Source organism: Balaenoptera ricei, chromosome 2 (genome assembly GCF_028023285.1).
Source record: "Balaenoptera ricei isolate mBalRic1 chromosome 2, mBalRic1.hap2, whole genome shotgun sequence".
Lineage (NCBI taxonomy): Eukaryota > Metazoa > Chordata > Mammalia > Artiodactyla > Balaenopteridae > Balaenoptera > Balaenoptera ricei.
The window spans coordinates 156,147,140-156,167,352 of record NC_082640.1 but is presented as its reverse complement, the minus strand read 5'-3'; the positions used below and the strand labels follow the sequence as shown (position 1 = coordinate 156,167,352).

At 46.5% G+C, this 20,213-nt stretch overlaps 1 protein-coding gene across 4 annotated transcripts in view; it reads right to left on the bottom strand.

Moving 5' to 3' along the window:
* SMOC1 (SPARC related modular calcium binding 1) overlaps nucleotides 1–20,213 on the bottom strand; it is a 152,919-nt gene that overhangs the window by 36,929 nt on the left and 95,777 nt on the right. For all 4 annotated transcript variants that reach the window (XM_059915768.1, XM_059915765.1, XM_059915766.1 and 1 more), the window contains exons 4-6: nucleotides 18,541–18,640; nucleotides 16,404–16,451; nucleotides 1,884–1,940 (exon numbers count right to left, since the gene is read on the bottom strand). In XM_059915768.1, coding sequence (XP_059771751.1) covers nucleotides 1,884–1,940; nucleotides 16,404–16,451; nucleotides 18,541–18,640 — 205 coding nt within the window. The remainder of the gene's footprint in view (nucleotides 1–1,883; nucleotides 1,941–16,403; nucleotides 16,452–18,540; nucleotides 18,641–20,213) is intronic.

Genomic DNA, 20,213 nt, shown 5'->3' with positions numbered 1-20,213 from the left:
CTTGAGCCATCTCCCTCATCCCATATCCACTTTGTCCCAACACCCTCTTGCTTCCTTTCTATGGAAGATCAGCTCACAGGAGTCAACCAGGGCCTCCTGCGCTGGGAGGCCGAGTGGTCAGAGTCCAGAGGCGCTGAGCCACTCCATCCAGGAATAAAAATATTATCCCAGGAGGTGAGGAACATGCGCCAAGCCAGGCCTTTCTCAGCTGCTTCCCTGGAAGAAGATTTAAAGGGGGTAAATCAACAAACGAATGCCAAACAAACCACAGAGACCATTTTAGAGGAAACAGCTGAGCCACAGCAGGTTTTAGCTTGCTGAGACTCTGCTTCACATGGGGAAGAAAGTAATGGGTCTAATGTGTGCTTCAATACCCTTTCTAATAGTTTCTCATCAAACAGAGGCTGAATTCCTCCATCCAGAGAGCTCCAGGGTGCCTCCAGGCTCTCCAGGGGTGGGGTCACCCAATGGACAGGTGCCGTGGAAATCTGAGGATGACCCTGAACACATTGTAGAGTGACGAGATCTTCCATGAGTGTGTTGGGAAGGTCTTCCAAGCTGACATGGTCTCCATTCCACTCCCCCACCACCCCCATCAATCCTCCAAGGTCCCAGACTTGCCAATGATCTAGGACATTTGTAGATCACAGAAACATTTTAACTTCTAGGCATGAACACACACATATGTTCCACTCCATGACCAGTTGCAAAGGATATTTCACGTTTCTATCTAAAGCTGAGCCTGGGCTAGGGACATCCTTAGCCACAGAACCAACCAGTGGCGTCATTTCTTTTTACTCCTCTGTCTCACTGTCCGGTCTTAGGATCCAAACCTGGACATACTCGGCTGAAAGCTGCTGAAAGGCTGCCATATATTGCACTGAGCTCCACATCTCATTGTCAGACTTTCTAGAAACCGCACTCTGCCGAGCTTCCTGCTCCTCCTCATGGGAGCCTGGAGTACTTAGCAAAGCACACTGAAGAATGTAGGCCCTGAGCAGCTCAAACTCAAATCAAAGCCAGCCTTCTGCACCCAAGCTCCTCCTGTCCATTCCCCATACCTCCAGAGATATCCAACCTCTATTTTGCCACCAACCACCACTATTTCTCTTGACCTAGAATTTCTCCTCTCCCAAATGTCTTGACTCAACTCTCAAGGTCCCTACAACTCAGCCAAACCAGCTCTATACACCAGTCTCTTTCCTGCTACTTTCCTCACTATACCCCGTCTCCACCATATTCTCTCCTTTGCCCCTGCCTGGAACACCCTGATTCCTCCCCCACATTTTCAAGGTCCAGCTCAAGTTCCCTCTCTTCACAGGATCTTTTCCCATACCACTGTGATCTCTTCCTTCCATACATGTCTATTACAGAAAACAAACAAACAACTGACACCATATAGTTCCATACATAAAGTTCTCCTATAGTTGCCGATCTCTTGAGAGCAAAGGCTTCCATCTCATCTACTTCTCCTTTGTCCCCCAGAGGCCTCCCACAATGCTGGGCACAGAGCACTACAGGAACTTGTTAAGTGCTGATTCATTTAGAAAAGGGAGGCTGCTGGCCCGTCTTTCTCAGCCCTGGCTCCTTGGTCTTGGCAGCCCACAGGGCCCATCCAGGCTGTGTTATTATTGGACGTTAGCAGCCAGCAGGAAGCCTGGTGAGAACAGAGGGTCTTTCCAGAAGTGGAGGGTGTACTAGTTCCTGGGAGGGTTTGCATTTTTTAAAAGGTTAAAACAACCTGGCTTAAACTGGGAAAAAATTGAAATTAAAAAAGAAAAAAGACAATAATAATAAAGCTTAAACAAACAACCGAAGGAAAGACCTCCCCAAATCTGAAAATGGGTGGGAGAATTCGAATCTGAAGTAATACAAGAGCTTACCATCTCCATCGAACACCGGCTGGGTCTCCATCGTGGGTGTCGGCTTAGACCCGTCATCTGAATTGAGGGTTAAAAAGAATCGAAAAGAGACTACCATTATTGAGGTAAATACTATCTACTCTCCAGCACTGTTGAATGGTTGGGGTTTGCACATGGCCCGGCCAAGTCCCAGTGAACAGACCAAAGAGAAGGAAAAGAAAGAAGAAAAGAACACGAAGGAAAAGAGAATCACAGAGAGACACCAACAGTAAGACAATCCAGGTGTGTGCTCGCCATTCCAGGGAAGGGACCCAAGTTGTCATGGCTCTGGAGGACCCCTTCTCATAACTCTATACCAGCATGACTCCGTCAGCCCTTGTTCTTTCCTCAGGAAAGCTGGGAGGGCTATCTTCCCCAGCAGCCCTGAGTTTTGGCCAGAAATGTTAGGAGATGTTGGCACACTTGTGGCATCAAATTCTGATGTCCCCAGCTCCTTCCTGCCCTCTTGTGAAGGGTACTAGCCAGTATCTTTTTCGTGGCCTTCACTGAGGAGCTTAAGGAAAACAAGAGACCATGGTGCTATTTCCTCCCAAAATCCTAGCTATTTCTCCATCCTCATCTAAAAACAAAGTGAAGGTAAGAAGGACTATTTCTCTCTCCAGCATGCTGAACTAAAAAGAATGGGGAATCCTTAGAACACTTTTAACTCTGAAACAGCATGCACCCCAGTTCCCAAGGAGAGATGGGGGCAAACAAAATGGGAGAAAACATGAGTAATTGCCCTGGATTTGCTTTGAAATTTCTAACACAGATGATAGGAGCAGGGAGTTCTCAGTAACAAAGTTCTAATACTTATGGTCTTAGTAGTGTTGGCAGCTCTCTCTGTAGACCAAAAACCTCTACGGATCAGAGTAAGTTCAGGCTTTATTTACCTTTCAGGACTCTGAATTATGCTCATCAAGATCCCAAAACCTTAATTTTGAACAGTGGTTCTCAACTTTTTTTTTTTTTTATTGCCCATCTAAGGAGTATTTTTAGACTTTTTTTCCTAATTAATTTCCAAGTGAAATGTTAATAACAAAGATACACTGTATACCTGTTTGTGTACTGTATGTATATCTGTGCTTTATATGTAAAAAGAGCAAGTGCTCTTTTGTGCCCTAAGACCCAATTTCCACCTCCTCGGTGAAAGCTGGGAGCAGGTATCTTTACCTGCGTTGAGAACGCATACTTCCGAGATTTTTCTGTTTTCTCCCTTGGGAGGGGGAGGGAAGGAGAGCACTGTGGTCTTGGACACTGTGGTTACACAAGCCCTTCTTCCCAAGACCCCCAGAGATCTTTCAGGACTGAACACTATATTCTCCAAGCATTAGCTATGGAGAATGCAAGTTCTCATATAGCCCGCAACGCCAGTCAGATCATCAGTGATGACAGCCTTCACCATTTGGAGCTCCCAGAACTCTTGGCAGAGTTCCCTGCATCTTATCAGGGGAGGGAGAAAGAACACAGAGTCCTGATGCCTTTCTTACGCCAACACCCCACCTCTGGGATCTTAAGATTCAATAGCTATGGAGACCCTAACCCTTGCTTGAGGCTGAGGCCAGCAACCTGGCAGTTGTGTGAGACCTGACCCTGCTATATAATTCTCATGTGCCAACGTAAGACCCAACTCCCGCAGCGGCCAGGGTGATCCTGAGCTATCCGACAATCACCCCCAGACATGAGACGTGGCAGGAGGAGAGGAGTAATGAAGCTGAATATCTTATTTGCCTCAAACTGGGGTCCAGAACAGTCATCTTTTGATGCCAAGCTGTGTACGTTTGATCTGGAAGTCATTGAGGGAGAAGAAACACAGAGCAGAGTCACACAGTGTCATCTTTTAAAATGGCATCACTTCCCTGACTCTATTAACACCTCTTTCCATTGAATTCAGTGAACCACTGAATGAAGTCTTTTGGCAGCTGCAGTGCACATTTGGTTGCTGCTGCCGGATGCAGAGTTCACAGTCTAAATAGACCTGCACAGTGTGCTCAGCCCCTCCACACAGGGTGGCTTCACTTCAGGAGTCTTAAAGGGAACAAAGGGCAAGTGAGAAATCAAACATTCTCAGAGGGACAACGATGACAAGCCAAGTGAAAAGTGGCTTATGAGATATTTTAATATTCAATTAAAATCCTCCCCTACTCCAAGAGCCGTATCTCTCTCTGGAGCAGGACGACAGAAAATACTCTGTTTACTTCTCCCATCATCCACATGAGAGTCTGGGACTGCCCATCTGGTCCAGCAATCAGTAAAGAAATCTGCTGCTCAAGGAGAGGAAGGAGGGTTTCCAGTGTCCCCGGGGAAGTCGAGGACCTCCACGATTGCCCAGATGCAGGCCCAGAAGCCCACATAGCATGAAGCCACGTGCAGGGAGTGAATCTTCCTGCAGGGTAGGGTCACCGAGGGTGAAGACATACAGCTGCACTGCCACCATGGAGGCCCTAGCTGGAAATCTTTATGAAGTGAGAAAAGACAAAGTGCCCTGCTGCCAGGAGAGCCACCTGTGAAATCCAGCATGCCCCAAGGATGGGCAGCCAAGCCAAAGCCAATAGGACCCTCTGACCATCATCTCCGGGCACCTGGGCACCTGGCATCCAACCCAGCAAACAAGCGCACCCTTCTACCAAACATAGGTCCAAGGCCTGGGTCCAAGGTCCACATCAGGCCTGCTTCCTGGCAAGCCCTGGGGCAACACCAGGACCCACATTGGGCGCGGGAGAGAGAGAAAAGCTTCCGCATGTGCCCCTGGCCTCCCGGTCTCCAGTGGGGTCACAGTGCAGATACCAACTAAGTTGGGTAACCTGAACCCCTCACTTTTCTTCTCTGGGCAGTGATATCCTCTTCTAAAAATGAAGGATGGCTGCACCCTTAGCCTCAGGACATGGGTAGCTGTAAAAGACTCTAAAGGCCTCTTAAAGAAGGTATTAAATCATCGAGTGTTAAATCATCTTATCCAACTGCTTACTTTTAAAACTGGATTCGTAGAATTAAAATTCTATAAAGTTTTAAAAATAAAAAATAAAGTAAACCTTACAACTCAATAAGAAGACAAACAGCCTGATTTTAAAATGGGTAAAATATTTTAATAGACATTTCAAAGATGCACGGACAGCTAATAAATACATGAAAAGATGCTCAATATCATTAGTTGTTAGGAAACCACAAATTAAAACCACAGTGAGATACCACCACATGCCTACTAGAATGGCTGAAGTTTTAAAAATAGACACTATCAAGAGACAAGGATGTGGAGAAACTCAAACCCTCATTCCTTGCTGATGGGAATGTAAAATTGGGTAGCCACAGTGGAAAAGAGTCTGGCAAATTCTTTAAAAAGTTAAACATAAACTTACCATTCAATCCAGAAATTCCACTCCTGGGAATCTATCTAAGAAAAATAAAGACATATCCACCCAAAGACATGTATACAAATACTGATAGCAGCATTATTCGTAATAGCCTCGAACTGGAAATAATCCAAATGATCGTCTACTGGTGAAGAGATAACCAAATTGTGATATACCCATACAATGGAATATTACTTAGCAATTAAAAGGAATGAATTACTGATACATGTAATAATATAGGTGAACTTCAAAAACATTATACTAAATGAAAGAAGCCATGTGCAAATACTACATATTGTTTGATTCCATTCATATGAAATGCCTAGTAAAGGTAAATCTATAGAGACAGAAAGCAGATACATGGTTGCCTGGAGGGGGGAGTGGGGTATAACTATAAATGGGTACAAGGTTTCTTTGGGGGTGATGGAAATGTTCTCTGGTAATGACCGCACATCTCTATAACGGTACTAAATTCATTAAATTGTACATTTACAATGGGTAAATTTTATGGTATGTAATTATACCTTAATAAAGTTTTTAAAACAAAGCGGGGATGGAGTACCAAGGTCATCACAGATAAATCATCAGGTGGCAGTAGCTAGATTATTTGAGCAATCCTTAATTTGAGGGGAGACTCTCCTGTATATCTTAAAGAAAAATATATCTGAATCTCAATTTACATGAATGAATATGATGATATCACGTGCGTGTATGTTTAATCCTGGTGATTCTATTAGACCTCAAATAGTAAGACTTTTCTTTCTCTTTGATACCATAATACTCTTTCAGACCTAGAAGAGCATAGAATACTGAAAAAACCCGATTCAAAGATGACCATTTCTTTTACAGAGAGAAAAAAGTAAATTAGGAAACATTAAAAAAAAAAAAAAAAGGCAAACCTGAGAGAATTTCTCAAGAATGATGTCAAGATCAACAATAATAAGTGTTACCACATTTTGCAACACTCAGAGTTTCTGGCAGGTGGCTTTCTTCATCTATTCTCACCACTGGCCAGGGCAGAGGAAGTCACCAGGCAGATAAAAAGAGATTGAGTTTCAGCGCAAGAAAGTGATTTGCTCAAGACTCCAGAGGCAGTGAGCAAGCGGTGCTGGAAACCACCCAGGCCCAGAGCGGGGCGCCGCACAAGATCCTCCAGCCCCCAACCACGCCTCTCCTTGCAGGTGCAGCCCCAGAAAGCCGCAGCCCCCGCACGGGCTCTGCGAGCCTATCCAGACAGTGGGTTTGTGTGACAGCACAATTCTTTGCCTTGCGAGAAGGCCTGGCCCACGCACAGACAGCTGGAAGTCACTTCGACCCCTGATGACACCGTTCAAAGCCTCCTCTGTTTGGCTTTTTGATTCCTGATTGACATTCGCTGGCGAGTGGAGATAAATGCCGGGCTGAGCACAATGTTGACCCGCTCTGACTATTCTCAGGGAAAGACTTTTCAGAATAACAAACAAAACAAAACAAAACCCCCAAAACGTTGGTGTGCTTATGGGACTGAATAGAGCCCAAGAGGTCCGAGGAAGCAGGGCCGGGCCTTTCAAGGGGCTGGCAAGTCCATTGAGGAGTTAATTGTTTGGGTGTACAATGAGTTTATTCTGACCACATACAAAGAGCTTTCTCTTCCAGGTCCTTCAAAAGCAAATGTGTCAAAGGGGCCAGAGGAGGAATCTGTATTAATGGCATCTCTTGGGGTCTCTGAGACTGAGGAGCCTTGGAGAATGACAGAAAAAGAAACCACCATCCCCGTCCTGAGATTCGGAAGGTCTCTCAATGATCCCGAGTCCCCTTTAATTCCATTCCCTCCCTCTTGTATTCATTTAGGCTGCCATTGGCCGTCTTTTACCAAGACATGGAGATACACTTCAGCCTGGTAGAAGTGTTGGAAGGTTCTTGCTTTTGAAGGGACCACATTTATGCCAGAGCCATCATTCCCCTCAGCATGTGACTCAGGGACCCAGTGTGAAAGTCAAGATGACTTATTCTGGGCCTCACAGGGAGACAGTGGTGCCTGTTTGCAAAAATGTCCCTTAAGAACCTGGCCTGAATCATAGCAGGAGGAGGATGGAATGTTAGTTAACCTCAACCTTTCCTGAGATGCATGTCCCATGACCAATGAGGCTCAGAAATATACTGTGAGCTGTCCCGATTCTGACCTTTGAGAACACAAGTTATCTGGATACTTCGGGTCCTTTCCAGAGCAAGAGATGAATCTTTTACATTCCATCTACCCACCTGCACACTCCCTCCCAAAACAAGCTTAAAGCTGTCTTTTTGCAAGCAGTTGCCCACACCGTCAAGCTCCACATTTTCTTGAATAAGAACGGAAACAAGAAGCTGGTGAAAAAGGTAGACCAGAGATGGAAGAAGGGGGCGTGGTGACAAAGCACAGGAGAAGTAGGGGAGAGGTGGCACTGGCAACAGCAGAGTTGGTTCAGGGCTGGGTTCACCCAGAGATGGGGCTAATTTTTTTAAAACTCCTTAATTTGAAATGATTTTGCAATGGGTAATTGGAAACAAAGAGGTCCCATGTACCCTTCACCCAGTGTCCCCCAATGATAGCATCCTTGTAGTTAACATAATTATACGGATAACATCATAATAGTATAATATCAGAATCAGGAAATTGATATTGGTATAATCCAGGGACCTTATTCACATTCCGCCAGTTTTGCATGTACTTATTTGTCTGTGGGTGGGTGGGTGGGTGGGTGGTGTGTTGTTCTATGCAATTCTATCCATGTGCAGATTCATGTAACCACCACCACAATCAAAATATAGAGCTAGTCCATCACTACAAAGATCTCCCACGTGCTACCCTTTTATAATCACACTTCCTCTCCTCCACCCCATCTTTCACCCCCAGCAACCACTAATCCTTTCTCCATCTCTATAATTTTGTCATTTCTGGAATGTTATATAAATGGAATCATGCAGTATATGATCTTTGGAGGTTGGACTTTTTCACTTTGCATAATGCCCTTGAAATCCATCCAGTTGTTGCTGCATGTGTCAACCGTGTGTTCCTTTGCATTACTGAGTAGTACTCCATGGTATGGATGCACCTCAGTTTGTTTCACCCATTGAAGGACATTTGGGTTGTTTCCACCCTTGGCTATTACAGATAAAGCTGCTGTGACTATCTGTGTACAGGTTTTTGTGTGGACATAAGTTTTCATTTCTCTGGAATAAATGCTCAGGAGTGCAATTGCTAGAGTATATGGTAAGCGTATGTTTTGTTGTTTAGTTTTTTAAGAAACTTCCAAAGTATTTTTCAGAGTGGCTGTATCATATTACATTCTTACCAACAATGTATGAAAGATCCAGTTCGTCTGCAGCCTCATTAACGTTTGATATTGTCACTATTTTTATTTTAGCTCTTCTAATAGGTGTGTAGTGATATCTTATCATGGTCTTAATTTGCACTTAAAATTTTTTTTTATTGAAGTATAGTGATTTACAATTCATGTAAGTTTCAGGTGTACAGCACGATTCAGTTTTTTATATATGTATATATGTGGGTATATATATATATATTCTTTCTCAGATTCTTTTCCCTTATAGGTTATTACATAATATTGGGTATAGTTCCCTGTGCTATACAGTAGGCCCTTGTTGGTTAATTTGCACTTTTTTATAGCTAATGATGTTGAACATCTTTTTGTGTATTTATTTGCCCTCCACATATGTGCTTTGGTGAGATGTCTATTCGTTTATTTTGCCCATGTTTAAATTAAATTGTTTTTCAGCTAAGTTCTTTAGCATTCTCTGTATCTTCTACACACGTCCTATGTCGGATAGGTGGTTTGTAAGTATTTTCTCCCAGTCTGTAGGTTTTTAATTCTCTTAACAGGATCTTTTCAAGAGCAAGTTTTTAATTTTGATTAAGTCCAATTTATCAATTTTTAAAATTTTTGGATCATGTGTTTGATGTTCTCAGACGCCAAAGCTCAAGGTTCACCTAGCTGTAAGTTCTGAAGATTTTCTCCTATGTTTTCTTCTAAAAGTTTTAATAGCTTTAGATTTTACATTTAAGTCCAAGATCCACTTTGAGCTGGTTTTTGTATAAGGTGTGAGATTTAGGTTGACGGTCTCGGGGAGTTGTTTTTGTTTTTGTCTGTGGACGCCCAGTTGCTACAGCACCTTTTGTTGAAAGGACCGTCCTTCCTCCGCTGAATTGCTTTTGCACCTTTGTCAAAAATCAGTTTTCCATGCTTGTGTAGGCCTACTTCTGAGTTCTCTTTTCTGTTCCATTGATCCCTAGGTCAATAGGACAGTGAAAATACTCTGTATGATACTATAATGGTGGATATCACTACACGTGTGTCCATTCCCACAGAGAGTACAACACCCAGAGTGAATCCTAATATAAACTGTGAACTTTGGGTTATAATGATGTGTCAATTTAGGTTCATCAGTTGTAACAAATGTACCCACTCTGGGGGGGGGGGGGGGATATTGATGGTGAGGGAGGCTGCACAAGTGTGGTGGCAGGGGGTATATGGAAAATTTCTGTACCTTCCTCTTAAATCTGCTGTGAACTTAAAACTACTCTAGAGAAACTTAAAAAACAAAAAGAAAGAAAATAAACATTGAAAAAAATGTGGAGTCACCACATTTGTTCAGATGATCAAAGGGAAGCATGGATTGAAAATTCATAAAGGGTCATGAAGGGAATAAAACACTAAAGATCTCTTGGTTTAAAAAAAATCACAGGGGCTTTCCTGGTGGCGCAGCGGTTGAGAATCTGCCTGCCAATGCAGGGGACACGGGTTCGAGGCCTGGTCTGGGAAGATCCCACGTGCCGTGGAGCGGCTGGGCCCCTGAGCCACAACTACTGAGCCTGCGCCTCTGGAGCCTGTGCTCCGCAACAAGAGAGGCCGCGACAGTGAGAGGCCCGCGCACCGCGATGAAGAGTGGCCCCCGCTCGCCGCAACTGGAGAAAGCCCTCGCACAGAAACGGAGACCCAACACGGCCATAAATAAATAAAATTAAAAAAAAAAACAAAAAACACATAGAGTGATTCCTCCCACTTTCTTTTCCTTTTTGAAAATTGTTTTAGCTACTCTAGTCCCATTGCCTTTCCACGTCAATTTTAGAATCAATAGCCCTTGAAACTCATGGCTTTCTTTCAACGGGTGCGACAGGACCGGAGAGTGGCAATTCCTCGGCCTTGACCACAGGAGCTACGTGGCTTGGAGCTGGAGCTAGTTCGGATGTGGCCCTGAGGCCTGTCCACCCACAGGCTGAAACCCCTGGCTCCCTCCAGCTTGCTGGACCACAGCTGGAACTGAACTCATTCAGCCAAGGAACAGTGAGCAAATGAACGTATTCTCAGTGGCCTGACAAGCTCTGGGCTGTCTCACCCGGACTTTGGGGGCACCACAAAGGTATCGGGCACAGGAATCAAGAACTTGCCGGTGGGCCATGCTTATCCCAGGAAGCCTCCTCCAAGGGTCTTTCCTTAGAGGCTCTGGCCGTGGGAGCTGCCGACCAGGGCGTTTGCAGGCGCCACCTGCCTTCCCTCCCCTGCTTCCAAGCATCCCAGCATCTAGAGGTCTGTGCCCCTCTGGGAGGCTTCACCTCCACCCGAAGATTCCCTCTACAAGAAGAGGCTAAGAACCATTAGAATGTGAGCTCCACGAGGCGAGGGCTCCTATCATTTCACTCGTTACTGGATCCTCAGTAACTAACAAAGCTGGCACTTAGTAAGGTCTCAATGAAAATTTGTTGAATGAAAGAATAAAAGAGCCAAGTGTAAAAACACTAATGGTTCCTAACAACACCAGGGACTCATTAGAATCCATGGCTAGAAGGCTTTTCCAGATCACTAAACCCCATTTCCTCTCTAGTCCTTGGAAATCAGGATACGACAAGGATTCAACTCTTCGTTTAGTATCCTCCATGCATAAACTTTCTTTTGGACACCACATAATAGGGGCTGAGATGGAGGGCGGGGGGTCAGTAGATGGAGCCCTGCTGGGTGTGTAATTAACCGTGGGTAGAGGGAGATATGGTACATGCATGAACACTCAAGCACCCTCGCACACACCCCTTCTGCAACCGATCTCTTCAAAGCTGATATAGTGATATGCCAGGCTTGGTCCAGGGTGGCTCAGACACCAGAAAGCAGCAGTAACCTGCATGCAGAGAGGAAAAGAGCCACCTCTCATGGGCCTGGAGCTGCTTAGGCACAGTTTGTAGTAGGCACGTATCAGAATGAATGCTTCTCCACAGGGAATTCCAATGTGAGCCAAGGCCAACCCACAGAGGTCATTAGCTGCCCAGCTCCATTCAAATCCAGCCCAGAAGCAGCTGCATAGCACAGGGAGATCAGCTCGGTGCTTTGTGACCACCTAGAGGGGTGGGATAGGGAGGGTGGGAGGGAAGGAGGTGCAAGAGGGAGGAGATATGGGGATATATGTATATGTATAGCTGATTCACTTTGTCATAAAGCAGAAACTAACACACCATTGTAAAGCAATTATATCCAATAAAGATGTAAATATATATATATATATATTTTTTTTTTTTTTTAAAAACCCAAAAAACAAAGAAAATAAATCCAGCCCAGGCTGGTAGGTAATCGGACTTGAGCTATCTGATGGCAAAGCTGACAGATCAATTATGGATCCAGCCTCCCCCTCTGTGCTGGGGGGAGAGAAAAAAGAGGTAGCTGGGAAGAGGTTAAAGTCACGTGAACAGGAGTGACGCTCCACGTGTAGAATGCTCTGAGACAGCCAGCCTTGCACACCTCAGCCAGGCTTGAGGCAATGAAGTAAACCTCCTTCAGGTGTGCTTAACCACCATGAGGGCGGAGGCTAGAGACTGCTTGGTCCCCTTCATCTGGGAGACCCGCCATCCGTCATCCCTGCCCTAAGCACCTCCCTCAGCCCTGAGTGAGTGCTGCTAGCTCCGTCACTTGAGTGACAAAGGTCTCCAAGTTGGCACCAACCTGTAGCCCAGACGTCAGGAGAGATTCTAAAAACCGAGACCCAGAGAGGGACCTTGGAGAAATAACTGTGACTCACTCTTTACTTGGAACACAGACTATGGAATAGCCAGTGGGGGAATAAAAGAAGTTTCAGCAAATTAAAGGTAGGTTGGATTTTGGAAGTTTCGCTTCTCTCCAAGATTGGTTTGACAAACACAGAAGCCCAGGCAGAAAGTGTAAGCAGTTTGCTATTGTTTTTATTCTTCTCTCATTTTCCTTTCACTGCTCACTCCCAGACCTCTTAGAAGTAGGAAAAGACAAATTGCAGAAAACTCCCAATAACCCTAAATTTTCATTTGCCATCTATCGAAGCATCACCCTGGGATCTATAAGATCCTGGGTGCTCAGGAGAAAAAGTTCCCAGAGGACTGCCAGAAATCATTGCCCAAGTGCTCTCCCACCATTCTCCCATTTAATCATTCTTCACCCGCCCCACCAACACCCCACTGGAGGCTGAGAACTTCCCTTCCACACCTCATAAGTAATGAAGCCCAGGACCAGTCCCTGACTTTGTGTTTGGTTATCCTGGAAACCCCCCAAATCACCCACATTTGTTAGCATCAAGACCCCTAAAAGAGGCACCTCAGGAAAATCCACAAGCCTTGGGGGGCCAGGAAGAGCTTCTCAGGGTAAAACCACCATCTCTAAACACATTTTGCTTCCCATCCACTTTCCTGCTTCAATGGAAACCCAAAATTCCTTTCTGTCTCTCAACTTCTGCAGCTTTCGACTGTTTTAGCAGCAGATCGTCGGAGCTCAAGGGGCTGCTGGGGGTCCCTTCCTCTCTTCTGATATTCCTCTGTGGCATCAATAAAACACATGTGGATGCACGTGTGCCCCCCACCCCCCAAAACACACACGGACCCCTTCCATCTCTCTCCAAGGGCGAGGATCGACGGAGAAGGGAGGGGCAGCAGGATGGGAGTGCCCCAGATCAATGGATATTTGAAACTCAAACACATGGCCCGGGACCTACCCTGCATGTGTTAATTACCACACATGTGCCCATAAAGGAGTCTGTGAAACACAAGGGGCCCAAAGAACAGAGCGAGGCAAGGACATTCCAAGGGATTAAGTAAATAGTCTGAAGTTCTGACCCTCCTCCCCTCCCGGAGCACATGCATCTGGGTAAGATAACCGGACCTCCCTCCCTCCCTCCGTCCCCCACTTCTCCCCTCGGGCCCACACCTGTGGAACCAGGATCAGGAGTGACCCAGACCTCCTTGCGAGCCAGACGGCCGTGACCTGCTACCGCCTGGCCTCTCTCCCTCTCCCCTGCCTCCCGCTATCTCCCTGGGCCTCTTCCCCCAGCCTCCTCCCGCTCTGCCTTTCTCCTTTTTCTCCTCCTCTCCTTTGGAGGACTGATTCCTGGCTGGCAACCAGACCTTCCGTCGCACAATACGCCTTTTCATTCCTCCCCGGTGGAGAGAACTGATCCCTCCAAGCCCCATCCGTGGAGCATGTTCAAAAAGGCAAGAGGTTAGGGAAAGACGGAGCTGGGTCCGTTCCTCCCCACCACCACCAATCCCCCCCCACACACACCCAGACCCCCGGCCTCGCCCCCTTTCTGGCCATCCTCCGGGCCTAGCATCCTTCTGGGCAGGTCTTGGCCTGCAAGCTCCGGCTCCAGGGAGATGCCTTCTAGGAGACCCCACATGTGGGCATGAGCTCAGACAACGGCCCTTTGTGTCCTCCCACCTGCTGCCCTCCGGAGCACATTCCATTCTTAAGCGGCAGCTGAAAAAGGGACCTCGGCGGGGCTGACACAGGATATTACAAATGCCCTCTCGCACCCTGTTCCCATTCAAACCCCAGCTTCCTGGACAGGTGTGGCTTCAGGTGGCCCTTCCTACAGGTGGCCCGAACCTGCTTTTCACTGCACTGCCCATGGCAGACAAACAGAAGGATTCAACACCTCTGTGGACCCTCTGAAGTAGAAGGAAAGAGAGGCCACTGGGCAGAAGTCAAGTGTTCAGGGGCGAGTCAGCCCTAGCATGTCCCCCACCCCTCTGCCAGCCCTTTGCACCAAAGAGGAAGCCTCCACACAACCATCTAGGAGGGAGGAACCCACCGGGGTAAGGGAGCAAAGAGCTAGAAACTGCTGGAAACTTATCCCCCTGACACGGGGCTTCAGACTCTACCCCCCTGTTCCCTGCATCATCCCTGGAGGAATTGGATTCCCCTGCCTTTTTCCAACTGGATCAGCAAGAGCCCGCCGTGACCACAGGTCTGGTTCTTATTGTTATCCACAGGGTACAAAGCCACAACAAACTGGAAAGTACAACCGGGGAAGTACTTCTCTGTGCAGTTGAAGAACCAAAATCCTCTGGTTGGTCTTTCTTGCTGCAGGTGTTTCATTCAGCATCATGCACTCAGTTCCCTTTGGTGGGGAAAGTCTGGGTGGTCCGTTTTGCATGATTGCTCTTTTTTTTCCCTACCACCAGGACCTCATGCCCAGGAATAAAGGCTATGCTCCTGAAGACTTCAGTTGCAACAAGCAAAACTGAAGGCAGCTCCCTTTTTCAACCCCAATAAATTACAGGCAGACACGCCCCTCACAGTATTGATGATTTCAGATCTTTGCAGAAAGAAACGTTCATCCCCTCTCCTCCCTTCCCTCCTAGAAGGGAACTACCAACACTTGAGGCTGTCTCCCCCTGTGCTTGGAAGGACCTGGAAAGGTGCTTGCTCCCTTCTTTCACCCACTTACTCGTTCCTGCTCGCTGGAAGGGGAGCAGCCCATCGGGTCGCTTGGTCCATGGTTTCTAGTGGGTGGTGGTATCACCAAGCTCCACTTCCATGTCTTCTTGGAGGGACAGCATGCAGCGACAGCAGGTTCTCCAGACTCTCGGCTCCTGCGTTCAGGCAGTGGGACTCTGCCTCCTGTTCTGGTCCCCAGGGAATAAGCACTTGGGGCAAGGTCCAAGGCTTTGCCTTGGTCTCCCTGTGACCGCGGTGTAGGATAAGCCTGTACACCCCACACTGATCCTTGCATGCCCAACTCTCCACGTGGACCCTTATGAGCATGAAGTTCCCAAGGCCCAGATTCAGGTGGGAGGGCTCAAACTCAGTCGAGACCTCCGGTCTGAGTTTTACCCGAGGGCACAAAATGGGGCTTCTGAAGTGCTTGCACGTGCAATAAAACTGATACCCGTTTTCCATGCAACTACCAGCGTGTACGCTGTCCTAGAAGTAAGAAGCGGTGAATCCTAGTGTCAGCACACTGGAAAGTCTGGTCAGCACATCCCAAGGACCTATTCCTCATGTCGGCTGGTCCACTAAACAGCACTCAGACAAATGCCCTAGTCGGGCCGGCTGCACAATTTGTAGGGCCCAGTGCCAAGTGAAAATGCAAAGCCTTTTGTTCAAAAAGCAGGAAAAAAGGTGCCACAAAAGACACTAAAATATCAAGCCTTATCCTCTCTTCCATAGCCTCTCTCTTGACTTGTCATGATGTTTTTTAATTTTCCATTTAGCACTGTTCTAGGTAATGAAAAATGAAAATTCTAAGCGTACTATGGAAGCCCTGTAGCCTGCATCACAAGAGCTATCTGCCTATGAGGCAGCAGGTAGGCATAGTACACGTGTCTCTTTGCTCACACACACACTTCTTTGTCCCATTGGACTACACTTACAAAACCCAAGTTCAAAGGAAAATAATCAAGAATTTCGAGATAACAGCTGCCTAAGTCACCTGCCCATGAAGCATCTAGTCTTAGTGAAAAGAATCTGGATGTGCTGGGACAATTATCAAGGAAAATCAAGGGGGAAAAAATGTTCAGATGGGTTTCCAAAATAAAAGAGTCAGGGCAGACTTGGGCATACCTGCCTTCTTTGTGCTTTTCTGTTTAATGCTGGCTACACTGGTAGCTTATTGACTGAACTTCCCAGGAACCAAGAGTCTCAGGGTCCCTTCCAGCTCTGTGCACTGCACTTGCTCACCTCTCTCAGAAATTCTGGGAGCTTGGTCCCCTCCGCCCTATGAGCCTTACTTACCTCCAGGCTTCTGGGAGGAAACACAGAATAAGAATGGGAATTTTCTGTGGGGCACTTTTAGCTTTCACCCCAGGCTCCTTCCATCTTGTCTAAGAATGCCTGCTTGGACTGGCTTTAGAAGCAAACATTTAGATAAAGCGTGAAACTCCACTCACCTTTCCTTCCTGAGTTACCCTGGCTCACGGGCTTATCGGTGACTGAACCTTGGGTGAGAGGGGAAACAAAAACACAGACATTCAGAATGCATCGCGGTTGGTTTCTTTCAAAGAGTTGGTAAAGCCTGATGTTATGAGCATGTGGTTATGTATATGTATATATTGTATACACATCTAGGAACATTATATACAAAGTGAGTACATACATACATGTGACTGGGGTTTGTTTAACATCAATGTCACTGATATCACAGCACTGTTGAGATGAACAATGATTTCCAGGTTCCCTGGCAATAGTCTTGACCAGATTTTTACAAAATTCCACATCCACATGACTCCTCTGTTGAACATTCCACTGACTGCCCCTCACCTCCACTTCTCACCAACCCCATGTTCTGAGCCCTATCCAGCCAGGGGGGCCAACTGAAAAGAAAACCCCTCTCACTGCAAATGCAATGATTGACAGCCCTTGCTGGTTAGGGCAGGAAATCGGCGATTTTCCATCTGCATTAAGTAGAAAATTGTTGGCCCAATTGTAATGAATGGGCCAAAATAGTCTGAGGCATGGAAACAATTTTCTAGATGCAGCGTGTTCCTCAAGGAGGGGGCAGTCTGGGGGTTTGGCCAAACGCTTTGCCCTGCATGTGCTTGGATGCCCTGTGCCGTCATCCGACGGTCCTGACCCGGTTGCACCTGCCTTTCCCATGACACCCAACCCCGCACATGCAGGGCACAGCCAGCTCAGGCACACCAGGGCATCTGCGGAAGTCCCCGCAACAAAAGAGAAGAAACCCATCCCAATCCGTATCCAACCCCTTCTCCGTATACTAGCTTTGTGAGAATTCAATTATATTTCCCTGCATGACTTGTTTCTAGCACATTTGTTTGCTTTAAATGAAACTTTCCAGGTCATTTGCAAGGAGGCCTCATTCCTCCCCCTCCCCACACCAACCCCAATTAAGGTTTCCAGTTTCCATGTAAACCACAAATAAAGTAAACTTTCCTTTTTGGCCTGCAAATTTTGGTTTCCTAATGTAGATACTTACTGCCCTTTCCACTCACTTTTCCCCTTATATAGCAGGGCTGGTTGAAAAATGAAGAAATTGGGGGAAAAAAGGAAAACGTTAGGACAGCAGGACTGCCTTTGGAATTTCCCAGAGGTTTTAGAATAATGTTTTATACTTCGCTTGCACTTAAAAATTAAAAATAAGTAAATAAATAAAATCTCATATACACAGATTACAGAGAAATAGGAAGCAGCTGGTGGATGGGATAGGCTTTTTTTGTTAACGTGGGCTGAGCTGCATAGTGAATTAAGGGAGTGTCTTGAAGTCCCTCACCATCTGAATGGAAGTGGGAAGTGTGAAGCTTGCCTAAATCCGTAATGCACAATCCCACAAAACTGACCTAAGAACAAAATTTCTCTATGCCTATAAAGTCCTATGGACTCACCCAGAGGGTTGTTATAAAGCAGTGGTTCCCTAACTTGTCTTATCATGAGAACCACCTGAGAAGCTTCCTAAACATGTGGACTCCAAGTCTCCGTGACCACTGGATCCAAATACGGAAGGAGAAGCCTAGACACCTGGGTTCTTTTTGAATTCCCCAGGCACTGCTGATGACAGCCAGATTTGAGGGCCGCGGTTATGAATGTTTTCCATCACCATACATTACATTGTTCAGGGGTTGCAAACATATGGCAACGTAGACCACCACTCTCCTCTCCTGCGCCCGTGAAAGACATCACTAATTGGTTGTCACAGCCTTTGATGTTGAACTCCAACGCAGTCTTGAAATTTATCTCAATAAAGTGTGCACCCAGGGCCACTAGCAACCAAGAGCACACAAGCTACAAATTTATATGCCATGCTCTCTAGAGGTTATGGCCGATGCTTGAGAAAAGAGCATTGAACCAGAAACTTAAACTCAAAATAAATAGATACATACACACAGACACATACTGACCCTATCACCCAGCTGACGACAGAGCAAGCAAGTTTGGGTAGACTTCTCCCTGACCTGGAAGAGGGCTCATAACCACCACCAATCTTTCAAAAGTGCACCCACAAGATTCAGGAGACCAGCCAAGGGGTCTCTCTCCAACCCTTTTCTTTCTTCCCGCCCTTCCCTACGGTACCTGAACATACAGGAGTTTTATTCTGCACAGAAGAGCCACTGATGGGCTTCCCATCTGGGGTGACACACCAGCAGTACCCCGTGTAAGTATGGCACTGCACCTGTTCGGGGAAGTGGGAAGGGGAAAAGAACCGTAAGTCTTGGGTCACAGTATCGACAGTCACCTCCCACCTCCTTCAAAGCATCCCCAGCATAGCGGAGAACTCGTTCACCTCTCACCCAGCATCCCTCCCCCGAGTGTCCCTTGAAGGCTGGCCAGACAACATTGATTACATTTTCTGTGTGACTCCCAGGAGCAACCATAGCAATTTACTGTTTCCTTATGACATTTAATGCTTAATCTCTTATACCGTACTCGGGTACGTCCGCTGTGTATCCCATCCATTTGTAAAAAATTGATTGGTGAACTAATTTGGCAAGTACGAGTTGGAAAGTCCCCAATGTAGGTTGATATGACCCTTCTTGAAGAAGCAGAGACAAGGGAAAAGCTTTTCTTCTTTTTCTAGCTTTTCCCAGCATCCGTTCCTACAGTCAGCCTGCCTATTGATCACATGGCTTTCTTGAGAAAAGGGCACATGTGATGGGGTTAAGGTAAAAACAAGGCCACTTGTGCCTGCAGATTCTAGTTCTAGATGCCCTGCTGCACCACTGTGTGATCTTCCTCAAGTCTCCGTGATCAGGTCCACGCTGCCTGGGAATAGTAAATAAAAATGAGGCTTTTGGCTTCATTCGGAGTAACTCTCCTTTCTCTCTCAAAAGCTGTCATTCTGTCCACCTCCTCCACCCCACCCCATCATCCTTTTCCCACCCACTTTCTACACAAATCAGGGCATCATTCCCCTGCTTAAAACCCCTCGATGACTGGCCATCGTACTCAGGATGGAGATGATGCTGATTTGCACGAGCTTGAGGGCCCCCATGATCTGCCCCCTGCCTGTCTCCACACCCCCCATTCCAGCCACAAGCTGGAATGAGCCTTTGAGCCTTTGAGCCTTTGAGGCTCACAAACACATCCTAGCGTCTCATGATTCTGAACTTTTGTTTGCTCCAGCTAGTCAATCTGCCCAGAATACCATTCCCCAACCCATCCCAGCCCACTTCCAAACCCGCTGTCTTCCCACCCCATTCATGATACACCTTCTCCTTAAAGTGGTCCCAGCCTCCCCACCTCCTCTCCCTCCTTCCTCCGACCCTCCACACACCCTGGTTCCCCAAATTCAGAGCCCTTATTACAATGAGCTTAACTGTTGATCTGTCTAGTCTATCTCCCCCATTAGACTGTGACCTCCCTAAGGCAAGGGACTGAATATTGGCTCTTTCTATATTCCAAGCAGCTAGCACAATGCCTGACGTTTATTGTAGGCATCTGATGAGTTGAATAAATTCATGAATTATCATATTTCCTAAATTCTTGGTCTCCATCCATTCTAAAAATATAACAACAATTTAAACAGCCCCGCCACATTAAATGTAGACCTCAATTACAGGATGTGTGCCAATTGCACAGGCGTTAAATTGTGTGGAAAAGGTGCCTCTTGGGATCAAGGACACATTAGAATCGAGGATAGACAATAATAGCCTACAAATCAAGTGGTGAGGGATACAAGGGGTACAGGCGTAAAGGAGAGATTTGACAGCCTGGGTAAAATCCAGAAGTTATCAGCAAGACAGAAA